The 12,101-nt window shown below is 52.8% G+C and overlaps 3 protein-coding genes across 3 annotated transcripts; 2 read left to right on the top strand and 1 right to left on the bottom strand.

Moving 5' to 3' along the window:
* Positions 1 to 2,909: 2,909 nt before the first annotated feature.
* On the top strand, positions 2,910 to 3,871 carry AYO20_11753 (hypothetical protein; the record flags this gene model as incomplete). The annotated part of the gene is made up of 2 exons (XM_022649968.1): positions 2,910 to 3,045; positions 3,138 to 3,871. The coding sequence occupies 2 exons, from the start codon at positions 2,910 to 2,912 to the stop codon at positions 3,869 to 3,871; spliced, it is 870 nt and encodes a 289-aa protein (XP_022494059.1).
* Positions 3,872 to 4,717: 846 nt separating this feature from the next.
* Positions 4,718 to 6,829, bottom strand: AYO20_11752 (hypothetical protein; the record flags this gene model as incomplete). The annotated part of the gene is made up of 1 exon (XM_022649967.1): positions 4,718 to 6,829. One exon carries the CDS (start codon positions 6,827 to 6,829, stop codon positions 4,718 to 4,720), a length of 2,112 nt encoding a protein of 703 aa, XP_022494058.1.
* Positions 6,830 to 7,767: 938 nt separating this feature from the next.
* On the top strand, positions 7,768 to 10,392 carry AYO20_11751 (hypothetical protein; the record flags this gene model as incomplete). The annotated part of the gene is made up of 1 exon (XM_022649966.1): positions 7,768 to 10,392. The coding sequence occupies one exon, from the start codon at positions 7,768 to 7,770 to the stop codon at positions 10,390 to 10,392; it is 2,625 nt and encodes an 874-aa protein (XP_022494057.1).
* Between the last annotated feature and the right edge of the window lie 1,709 nt (positions 10,393 to 12,101).

The following is a 12,101-nucleotide window of genomic DNA, read 5'->3' as shown; positions in this document are numbered from 1 at the left end:
ATGTAGTAGTAGTAGTAGTAGTAGTAGTAGTAGTAGTAGTAGTAGTAGTAGTAGTAGTAGTAGTAGTAGTAGTAGTAGTAGTAGAAAAAGAAGAAATACAAATCCAACTAGCTGCCTCCAACTTCGCTCCTCACCAAGTTTTCTCCATCTATACTTGGATACACAAGCCAGGTGATTGTCCAAACACTTTAGAATATGCCCCCCCCGTCCAAAGAGCTCGAGCCCGTCGCTGAAGATGTTCGTGAGCTCTTCCTTCATTTTGACTCGAGCTTCCTCCCCCAGGTAGTCACCAAAGGCCGCATCAGAGTTGAAAACCCTGGCCAAGGCATCCGCGGCTTGCTTTCTGGAACTGGAATTCGAGTCGTCGTCGTCGGAGACCGTCAGACAACGGAACAAGCCCGCCTCGAGTTCGGCGAAGACGTTCAGAAACACGGGGCAAACTTGGTTCAAATCCTGCAACGTTCCAGGGTTAGCATATTGCTCTTTCCGGGAGGAAGTGACAATGTATATGCACGAGTGTGGTGATCGTGGTACACATGTTCGTACCTTGTAGGGATTCCCCTTCTGAGCGCCGCCGGCTTCGTACAGGTAGGTACCTGTCAATTCCCCGATTTTCGCTCGGCACGTTTCAAGGTGATCTCTCTTGCGCTGCTGGTTGAGTTCCAGGGTGGCGACACGCTGCTCCAGCTCCTTGACATGTTGCCCCTGTTCGCTCTGAAGTCGCTGCAGCCGGGCATTGTCGGCCGTCATGGTCTCGTTCTGCTGCACAAGCTTGATGTTCTTCTCACTAAACTGATCCATGGTCTTGGTCTTTTCTCCAAGCGTGATGTTCTCCTCTTTAAGCAGAGCCATATCGGTTTCAAGCTTGATGTTCTCCTCTTTAAGCCGGGCCTTGTCGGCCGCCGTGGTCTCGTTCTGTTGCTTCAGCTCCTTATTCGCTTCCAAGAGCTGGTCGTACTCGGCTATCAGCCTCTCCATCAGGCCCACGGACATATCTTCCAACTTTTGTTGTTGAGCGACGTGGACTGCATTTATTCGTTGGAGCATTATGTTCTCCCTCTCGAGTTGGGCTATGTAGATAGCCTTGATCCTGTCCTCAGCCTGTAACTGGGTGGACTTTGCTTTTTCCCGGACCAGCTCGTTTTGGAGACTCGTTTGATTCTCCTTTCTAGCTGCGACATCTTGCTGCAGTTCATCTGCAGTCTGGCGACTCTTCCCAAATCGGAGGGTCATTGTCTGAAGTGCTGTTCGCTGCTCTCTATAGGACCTTTCCATATGATCGAAGTCAGACCGGGCCATCTCCACAATTGCTGTGGACTCGTTATAACGACGACGCCGCCTTGTGGTTGCGGAAGGCGGTCTGCTGGATTTGTGTCGAGGTCTGAAGTTGAACGTGCTGCTATGGAAGTCAATGCTGATCAAGACTCCGGGAGTTGAAGGATCAGTGAGCTATTTCAGTTTGGTAAAAAGTAGGCTGATAGAGCCTCAACGCGAGTCAAGTATCTAGAGCTCATCTGACCATAATGAACATGCCGCCTAAAGAGACGAGGGAAGTCCATCATTGACCTTAAATAATGCTCTGCAGGCTCGGGGGAATTGGTTGACAGAACCAGTCTAGCCATCGAAGATCGGTATGGACGCTTGGACGGCCCATTGTCCCAACCCTACCTTGCATGATACCGCTCTTGACATGGGCTCAGCGCCAAACATTGAGAGCAGTCGCGGTTGCAACTCGCTGCAAGTCGACACTCTGGGTCAACATCTGGATAAGAAAAAAGGTCAGGCTGCCGAACACACGTTCGTCGGGCGCATCAATCCCTGTCGACAACTCCTCGCCGCTCCTCACCGCTCCTTTCAGCGACAAAGGGGCCGTCATGCGTCTGTCGAAGTTCTGGCCGTCAATTGACAGGGGTTGCATTTGGCATGCACAGGGACTCTTCAGTGACGACAGACGAGCCTCAAAGGAGCATTAATTCGAGATGTTGTGCCTTTCTTGCATAGAAATCCAGCGTTTGGGTGGCGCCAAGGCATGTTCAAAGCAAAGAGTGTGAGTGCTGCTCAGGTCGATTGGCAATGGCATATCCCACGTATCTGCGAACTGCATAAAAGTGCAGCTGACACACAGTGCAGGCCTACCTGTGCTGGGAAGGACATCGCAGATCAAAAGTGAAAATCTCAGCCTCTGGTTCAGAGGGAAGAGCAAATACAAGACGAGCAAGGATAACTGATGTTTGTTGCACGCAATGGGAAAGGGGTGAAGTCAGAACCGGGGAGCAGGAATATGGACGTCTCTGACAGGCTTGATATCAGATGTTCACAAGCTTAGGAGTCTGTGTCCTTGGCTGTCCTTATCCTGACAGACCGCATAATAGTCTTCGTGGGTTTGTGATGGTAACAGGAGAGCGAGGGCATGATGCAGGTGGTGTCGAGAGTGTGGTAGAAACTTGACTGCGACGAGGTCTTCTCACTCGCCAGCGCCTTTTGGTGGCCTGATGGCCTGGTTGCCTGGTTGGTGCCCCTCAGTTAGTGCGTCAAGTGCCTCTCAGTACCCCACGATTTTTGGCCACCGGCTGCTCAGGAATTTCGTGGGGTCTCCGCAGAAACAAACCAGCCACGCCACCGAGTCACTGGTGCCACCGAGCCACCAAGCTGTCGTGCCACCTTCTCCGACAAGGCACAAGGCCAAGTTGGCGAACTCTTCTCCTCCTTTGTCCTTCTTTCCCCTTCCTTCAATCAGTCACCGCAGCCAAGCCCCAGACAAACCACCACACCCCAACATCTGCACACAGCCTTTCAAGATCCTTTGATCACTCAAGCCAACCACTCACGTTACATTCTTCACCTGTTTCAGGCACAATACCCTTCTTCACCTCCTCTCCCCAAACACAGACCCATCTACAGCCGGCAAGATGAGTGCAATTCAGGACACCGAGACCAACGAGCCCATCCAGGTCCTCATCACCATGCACGATGGCATGGACCTGCTCGACTTTGCCGGCCCGCTTGAAGTTCTCACTCACGCTCAATACAATGCCAGCGACCCAGGTATGTAGACACTTTTCCCCTTCGCCCAAAACCCCGCGTCACACGACAAGCCTTTTTACCTACCAGACCAAGCTGACATGCAAGCAATCCAGAAAGCAAAGCGTTTGATGTCACCTTCGCCGCCGCGCAGGAACACGTCCTAACCGCCCAAGGCGTCACATTGACTGCACACGTCTCCTACAAGGAAGCACACAAGCGTCTCAAGGAATTCGACGTCCTCGTCGTCCCCGGCGGCAAGGACAAGTGCATGCAGGTCCTTAAAGACAAGGCCGAACCTACACAAATCATCAAGGCATTCGCCGACGCCCAGACCTCTGACCCCGGGAGGGAGCGGACCGTGCTGGCCGTGGACACGGCGGCACTCTTTTTGGCGAGCCAGGGCCTCCTGCAGGGGCTGGCGGCGACCACACACCCGGACTTCTACATCAAGCTGGAGAAGGAGTGTCAAGACGCCGCGGCGCGCGAGATGGGCGAACGCACCGACGTCATGGAGGAGCGCTACGTGGTGAACAACGCCCGCTTCGACCTGGGCGAGAACCTGGACGAAAACCCCTACGTGTTCAAGAAGAACCGCAAGGGGAGCACCGCCCGCAAGGGCTCCCTGGCTAGGCGGGAGAGCAACCTGAAACACGAGAACCTGGTGCGCCGACAGAGCATGAAGCTGGGCGGCATGCGGGTCATCACCAGCGGCGGCACCATCAGCGGCATCGACGCGAGCTTGTACCTCGTCAGCGCCCTTGTCAGCCACGAGACGGCCCAAGAGGTCGCCCGGGTCATGGGTTACGACTGGGTCAAGGGCGTCGTCGTGGACGCCATCGATGTCTAGATTTTCTGGCCCAGATGGCATAGACTAGTATTTGCGTATGTAGACTGCGGGCGAAGGGACGTGGTGTGCAAATCCATCACGACTACGGTATTGCTCTGGATGTGCGCGACGACGACCAAGACGACGATGATGCATACATGGAATGAGACACGGACGCGCCGGCCTTGACAACCCATAGCAGCCTATGGATCAAACAAGGTCAAGGACAAGAATGTAACGGAACGAACGATGGCATGGAGAAAGGGGATCAAATGTACCGAGTGACGCTAGACTGGGAAATTCATCTCTTTTTGACGGAATCGATCTGCCGTTTGCCGTATGCCGTACTATATGCTGTATGCTGTATGCTGTATGCTCCATCACACCAACCACCCGTAGTGGAAATAACTTGAACTCCTCTTCTTCGCCAAAGGAGACCCAGCTTGGATCTACCGTGTATCTCGTATCATGACCTCGTACTTACTGTGCTTGTGTGCCTAGGTGGTAGTCAAGAGACTTCGACCACAATACTCGATACTCGGATGTATTATCACCGGGCATACATCTCGGACAACACATACGCCCGCTGCGGATTCAGACATCCCATGTCTCTCCAAACTTGAGTTGGGTAGATTATATGCAATGACAATATTGTTTATTGTGTTTCGTGAATTTCGATTCCATTGAGCATGTATTTATTTGCTCAAAGGCTCAAATTTGCTTCCTGGCTCAATTCAAGATCGGTCGCCGATATCTACAATCACACAGTATGCCTCGCACTCCCTTCTCGTTCAATTCTCATTGCTGTCGTTGACACATCTCACTTCTCAACACATGGAATGGTTTATCGAAAATCTCAAGCTACTGCTAAGCGCCACGTCGATTGCCCGTTGACATAAGTGTAATCTTCTTCTTCTTCCCTTTCTTCGAAGACGGGGCACCACCACTGGAGCGTGAGCCACCATTATTCAAGGAGGCCTCAACCATAGCCACGGCATCGCTCTCGTCGAGGAGATCCTGCTCCCATCCCTGTAACCAGCCGTCGTCGGCGTGTGCGCTCACAGGTTCAGGCGCAGCGAGCAGGGGTGGAGAGAGTGGAGCGACTGCCGCCGTACCCCAAACCGTTCGAGGTGCGTCAGGACTCGTGCCCGGTGTGGCCAATGTTGCAAACGCAGACTGAGCCCGCGCGTTACCCCACGGCGGTGTTGTTGCCAGACCAGATTCGCCTGGCGAAGAACTTGTATGATTGCCCGACTCGACCAATGGCTGGAAATCTGATTCAGTGAAACTCTTTGGTACAGAGCTTGGTCTCCGCGGTCTTCGGGCGGCAGCCCATCTCTTATCGTCCTCTTCCTTTTCGGCTCGGATTCTATCTCTCTCTTCTCTTGCTTCTTTTTCCAGGTTCCTCTTTCGTCTCCGGGTAATATCATCTTGGAACTGCTCTAGAATGACTGGGCTGATGACATCGGTCCAGTCACATTCCAAGAATGTCACCTCGCACCCGTATGGTAAATGAGCCATGTACTTGGCACGTTTGCGCAGGTCATCATCTATGATATGTCCCGTAGATATGTGCTCTACCCTCGGGAGGATGGTCGATGGAAATGCCGAAAAGTCGCCAAAAGCAGCTTTCAAAATTCGGATGTCTAAGGGTGAAAGGAAGAAATTTGGTAATGCGTGGTAAAAATAGAACGGGTGGGATAATGGGCGTTGGGGTCCGTGAGCATGTCTCGATGGACCTGATGCGGGTTTCATGGTAGGAAGGCCTTGACTGAGAGTCATTGACTTGACTGCCGAAGTTAGGTTGGAAGACTCCTGGTCGGCTGATTCCCAGGACTCCGGAATCTCTGGTTGCTTTGCGGGAGAAGTTGGTGCTGCCACAGGTGGATTTCCCAACCCAGACAACTTCTGTTTGGCATCTTCAACGGCCAGGACAGCTTTCCGGGTCCATGTGTTCTCGTCACCAAACATCAGTTCGTCCTCCCTTTCCTGGGCATCGAGAGCCGCAATCTCCTGGTCATACTGAGTTTTCATATAGTCTTCACCACCTTTCATGAAGCGAGCGTACTCCATCATCCCAGCCACATGAAACCAGGGGATGTCCTCCGAGTGGCCGTTGCTCTCTGCGGTGTCTCTAGGCAACGCCAGTGTTGAACCGGGTTCGCGCTTCAGCAGCCTGAGCAGAACATCACCACCTTCTCTCAGCATGCTGGCGTCGTTGCCCTGAATCCACCTGACCGGTCTCGCGTCAGATATATAAATGCTATCCTCGCATATTGGGCATTTTTTCCATCTGGGTCGCTTGTCCGGAACAGGGTTGGATTCGTCTGTAGAGTGCATATAGCGGATGAGGCAGGGTAGACAGAAAATGTGGCCACATTTAGCCATGCGTGGAGCGACCGGAGTGGACAGGCAGATCGGACAGCTAGCATCTTGAGTCTCGGCCGATGCCAGCACTTGCAAGACAGCGTCCCAACTGACGTAGACATCTGCGTCGACTGTCTGTGCGTGGTATTCCCGGTCAGGACGGACGACGAAGCGGTAGTTTGCATGAACATAGCGGGCTTTGTCCACAGCATGATAGCCGGAGCCAAGACCCCAGGTAGGATTACGTCTCTGGTGTCGATGATTGAAGTGATGCTGATAGTGATGCTGTGGGCGGGGAGGGAGCGAGAAGTTCATGAGATGGGTGATGGAGGTTTGACCCTTGCGTGAGTTAATGGACCTCATGGCGTGAGTCTCGTGTAGGACATCCTCATCGACAAGACGAGGTTTCCTTTGTTGCTTGTGCTGCTTCTTTAATGGTTGGTTCCCGCGCGCCTGCGGGATCTGACGCGTTGCAATAGCTGCACCAGAACTCCCTGAGCTGTTCGAGCGTTTGGAGAAGGAAGTATCGGGAGGAGCGAGCGAGAAACTGGACGAATTCGAGGACGGAGGGAGTTTGCTTGTGGGCGGAATGGAGGTGGCGCTGGATGACATCGCTGCTGGTGCTGTATTGTCTCCTCAAGCCGGCAGTGAAGCAGACTAGAGTCCTCGACAAGAAAGGAAGATAAACGAGAGCACAACAACAAAAGGAGGCATCCGACAAACGGAGTTGATTGGAACAGACTACAATCACCCCTAGTGAAGGGGTGGTGGTAGTTGAATGAGGTGGAAACAATCGACGACAGCGCAGGGTTGAAGGACTACGGCGATGGCAAGTCATGGCGGGGGACATGATCATGAGCATGACTCTCGCTGGCACCACCAGTACCACTCACCACTCCTGACGAGACAGAGGACTAACCAAACTCGCCCAGCAGGCTTACCTAATTGCCAACCGAGGATTGGAGAAGGGGGCGAATAGCCGGTCTAGCAGTGGTTCGTGGTTAGCGCCCACCGGCCGACTGCGAAATCCGCCGAACTTGAACTGTGAGTGACTGCGCATCACAGAAAGATTGCAACTTGGACCTCTTCTTCCATAATTTGCTTGACCATCACTGGAGCAATCTTCATCTTCTCCTCTCCACTCTTCTTCCTCTCCTGTCGGTGAGCCGTCCGTAGGCGCCTCACATCGTCTGTCCGGGAGTAATCGCCTCGATCGACTTCAACCGACCGCGCTTTCCCTCACCTTCCTTCATCTTCCCCTGGGCGCATGAGTCCTGGCAGCAGCAACGCAGCATCCCATCACCGCTCACTCCAACTGCCTGTCGTCTTTGCGCCCTCTGTGAAGTATGGCACAGCAGAGATCGTTGGTTTAGGAGACCACCGACCAAGAAGAGAAGAGACGCGCTTCGTCCCACTGTTTGACATCATGTCCTGGCGCAGAAGGTCCTGAACGCGACTCTAGAACGATGCAACAAAACCACCATCCCTATGGGCAACATCCCATGCCCATGCAGCCTCCTCAGAGGCGCCATGATGGGCCATACGCGAACATGCCACCTCCCATGAGGCCGCATCCGCAATACCAGCCATTCTATCAACAGCATATGGCGCCAATGATGCCTCAATACCCTCAGCACTATCCACCCAACTGGTATGGATATCAACAACCCCACATGCATCCTATGCATGGCAGACCGCCATATTATGCTCAGCTTCCTGTACCACCTCCTCAATATCCTCTCGCAGCTCCTCATCCACATCACGGCCCGCTGGTGGTATCCAGCCAGCCGCACGTGCAGCCTGCGCCTCGACACCCTCAAGGTCCGCCATCTGTGCCGCCGCAACCAACCTCGACCGCCCCATCCATTGCCTCAAACCCGGTTCAGACACCACCTTCTCCTCCTCTCAGTACCTCGAGCACGGTGAACACAAGAAAAGATACCATCTCCCCAGCAATTTCTCCCGCGCCTCAACGGGTCCAAAGCCCGTCCGCTGAAACTCCCAGGGAACCTTTTTATCCCCCTGTGCCTTGGTTGTCTGTTGACGGCGAAGCATTCCCACCTCGTGCTCCTAGGCAGAGACGGCGGATTCCTCGTTCCCTCCTTGCCTCAGAACCAGTCGTCTACCCATTGGTAGAGCCAACCCCTCCTGCACCAACTACTCCGGCGCCCGTTGAAGAAGAACCCGCCCAAGAGCAGCTGGAATCGGTACGTCAAGAGGAGGATGAGTCTGCAGACATTTCCGCAGAACAACCTACCACACAAGCATCAACTCCCTTACCGTCGGACGCCCCATCTGAAGTTGCCTCTACCCAACCAACGACCCCCTCTTCTGCCGTTCATGCTCCTCTGTCAAAGTCTCAGCAAACCCCAACTCAACCGAAAGCCCGACCTGCTGGTCCCATTCTCCCAGCTGTCCCAGTCCTGCCTTCTAGCCCTTCTGCAGCGCGGTCAAGCCACCGTGACTCGGTCGTCTCGACACAATCAAAGACATCCGAACCAGCACAAACACCTGTAGACATTAAGGAAACTCAGATCACCCCAACAGAAGCGTCAGAGACGAAGCCGGATTCTGAAGATGCTGCTCCTGTTGTTTTACCTCCTGCCCCGCCAAAATCCTGGGCAAACCTATTCAAGGCTAATGATGCGCGGAGTGGCCAGTCCACAGCCTTACCGTCGAAGGCTGCCTCAACTATTTCTGGAACTGCAAAGAGTGAGACCCTATCCGAAGTGCTGAACGAAATGAACTCTATCGTTGAAGCGCCAACTAAGATATCTTTTCTCAAACCACGTGGTCTTGTCAATACTGGAAACATGTGCTACATGAACTCTGTGTTGCAAGTACTTGTTTTCTGCTTGCCATTTTACGATTTCATAGCGAAACTGGCTGACAGAGCTCCACATACATTCAAAAGCGACACCCCCTTGATCGATGCAATCATCATGTTTGTACGAGAGTACCCCATCATCTGCTCCGCAAACTCTGTGGATCAGCTCCGCCTGCGCTTGAAGCCAGATGATTATGAGAACTATGGCGACTCTTTTATTCCAGAGTATGTCTATGCTGCAATCAAAGATCTGCCTCGGTTCCGAGAAATGAGGAGAGGCCACCAGCAGGATGCCCAGGAATTCCTTGGCTTCTTACTGGAAGAATTGCATGAAGAATGTGCTCGCGCCATGAGATCTACCACGGCTTCCAGCTCCGGCCGAACGACGCCTGTTGGCAGTGTTTCCAATGCCTCGGAGCACGCTGATACAGAGAATGGCTGGATGGAAGTCGGCCACAAGCAGAAGTCTGCAGTCACTCGGTCTTCGGGCATGACTGCGGCAGAATCTCCTGTGACCAACATCTTTGGTGGGAAACTTCGATCCGAATTGAAAGTGTCCGGGAATAAGTTGTCCGTCACTTTGGAGCCATACTCACCGTTGCAGCTTGATATCGGTTCTCCGCAGGTAAACAACATCATTGATGCCTTGAAAGGACTTACGAGGCCGGAAAGTATGCAGGGTGACTTTTACACTCCGAGAGGAGTAAGAGCCACTGCGACAAAACAAGTCTTCATTGAAACTCTACCTCCAGTCCTGATCCTGCACCTGAAACGATTCCACTATGACAACACCACAAAACGCGCGGAGAAGATCTGGAAAAAAGTCGGCTACCCACTAGAACTCGAAATCCCCAAGGAAGTGTTCCCTCTGCAGGTGCGGAACAAGTACACGGCGCACGGTGGCTTACCAAAATACCGCCTCACAGGTGTCATCTACCATCACGGCAAGAACGCCAACGGCGGTCACTACACTGTCGACATCCGCCGCCAAGATGGCCGCGAATGGATCCGCATGGACGATACCTTACTGCGTCGTATCAGAGCCGAAGAGGTCGCCGAGGGTGGCAGCGAAGAAGACCCGAAGGTCCTTGCAGCAGCGTTGGAACGCCACACAGCTAGCGGCAACCGTTTCGAACAATTTGACCAAGCAACTGACGAGGATGATGCTTCGGACAAAACGTGGAGTCAAGTCAATGGGCATTCCAGAACCAAATCGACAATGAGTGCCGTGGTCAATGGAACCTTGACGCCCAAAGACTCATCTGGGAAGCAGACGCCAAATCCCAAGTACCTTGTCAAGGACAACAAGGTTGCCTATCTATTGTTCTACCAACGGATCTCCAATTAATGCTCGAAATCACTTGTGCATGAAGTGCATGATGTCCCTCTCGCCATAGTCCTTGTTTCCACCGAACTGGCCGCCGCCCACGGATTTATCATGTCTTCTAGACCATGACGGGGTCTTGCCGTCATATTTCGCGATCGTTCTTGAAATCATTGGAGCGCCTTCTTTGTAGATAAAAGCGAGCATTCGTCGATAGGAGGAGGAAGATACAAAAGTCAAAGCGGCAAAAGTTCACAGACCACTAATGTCAACAGCGATATGCCCTGCATGGTAGTGGACGGAACCGATGAGGATAAAAGTGGCCCTAGTTAATGGAATCGAGTGCAGACTATCATTCATATCACCTCTTTGCACTTCTACATGCCTGGACCTCGAAGCTTCTTGGGGAGCAAAAGATTGATCTACAGAGATATACGTACCCAGCTCAGTTATGACGCTCAGACAAAGCTACGGTTGGAATGCGCCTGTATCAGTCATGCCATTGGAATGGACGAGGTGAGAACCTGTGAGGAAGGGAGGGAAGTCGACTGCAAGGGGCTTGGGGGTTTGAGGGAGCTTCATACATGTTGTTTCTTAGTGGTTACTTGGTCGCTCCAAACCGGGGGTTGACGGGGCAGTGGCTTGGATGTGTTGGACGAGGCTGAGATGATGTTGGCCCCGTGCTTTCTAGCCTGAAACAATGACATTGTTAGTGGCTACTTGCCGTCCTGCGGTGGGAGGGAGCATGGTGTCAACTCCTGAAATGCGAAAGTGGTGTAGGAGTACCAAATACAGTGTACCTTTTTATCCTTGATTGTTCATCTCCGTGACTCTTTGTGTGCGTTGCAGGTCCAGTTGGACACTTCGTCAGTGACTGCGGTAGAACTAACGAGAAGGGCAGGCAATGCCTCGTATGGAGGGAAACAGGCCAGACGAGGCAAGGCGAGGCACTTGTGGCATACATACATACATACATACTTGCAGGTCGCCACAAGGGAAAAAAAGTCGAAACCTATGGACATACAGTATGTACCTCGGATACGCACATAAGTCCCTATCTAGGTAGGTATCAGGTAGGTACCTATGGAGGAAGGTAGGTATTTCCCTACAGTACTCAGTACTTGGGTAAACCTCTCGTGCCTCTCTCAATGGAAGATATGCGTGGGATGGAACGCCGCTGAACGAAGAGACCGGCAAACGACAATATTGTATTTTATTTTGATTCATTCAGCCAAAAACTACTTCCCAATGGCATATCCGAGGAAATACACCAGATACACGGCCCACGCCGAGGCCAGAAACATGCTCTCCGCCCGGTTGCCCGTTGAGGAGAAGCGCCACGCCTCCGTCAGCAGTGTCTTGTATACGGATGGGGGATTTCTTTTGTCCGTGGTAGTGGGTGTAGTTGTCGCTGGGAAAGGGGACGAGTCGGGCGGGTGCTGAGGGCCAGAGGTATCGCTGGTTTCTTCGTTGGAGGATGATGATGATGACGAAGAGGAGCACGAGGAGGATGGGAAAGAGGATGTTTGATGCCGTTCATCATATGGTTGGTCGTCGCCGGAATGGTCTTGTCGTGATTGACCATCGTCCTTTTCGTTGTGGTTCTCTTTTACTCCCTCGTCGTTTTCGTTGTCGCTAGTACCTGGGGTATCGCCTCTCGATTCAATATCGACTTTTGAATTCGCTGCACCTGGCCCGTCACCTCCTTCTCCACTTCCTCCTCCTCCTCTCTC

Source organism: Fonsecaea nubica (genome assembly GCF_001646965.1).
Source record: "Fonsecaea nubica strain CBS 269.64 chromosome Unknown Scaff198, whole genome shotgun sequence".
Lineage (NCBI taxonomy): Eukaryota > Fungi > Ascomycota > Eurotiomycetes > Chaetothyriales > Herpotrichiellaceae > Fonsecaea > Fonsecaea nubica.
This window is presented reverse-complemented; position numbering and strand designations above follow the sequence as displayed.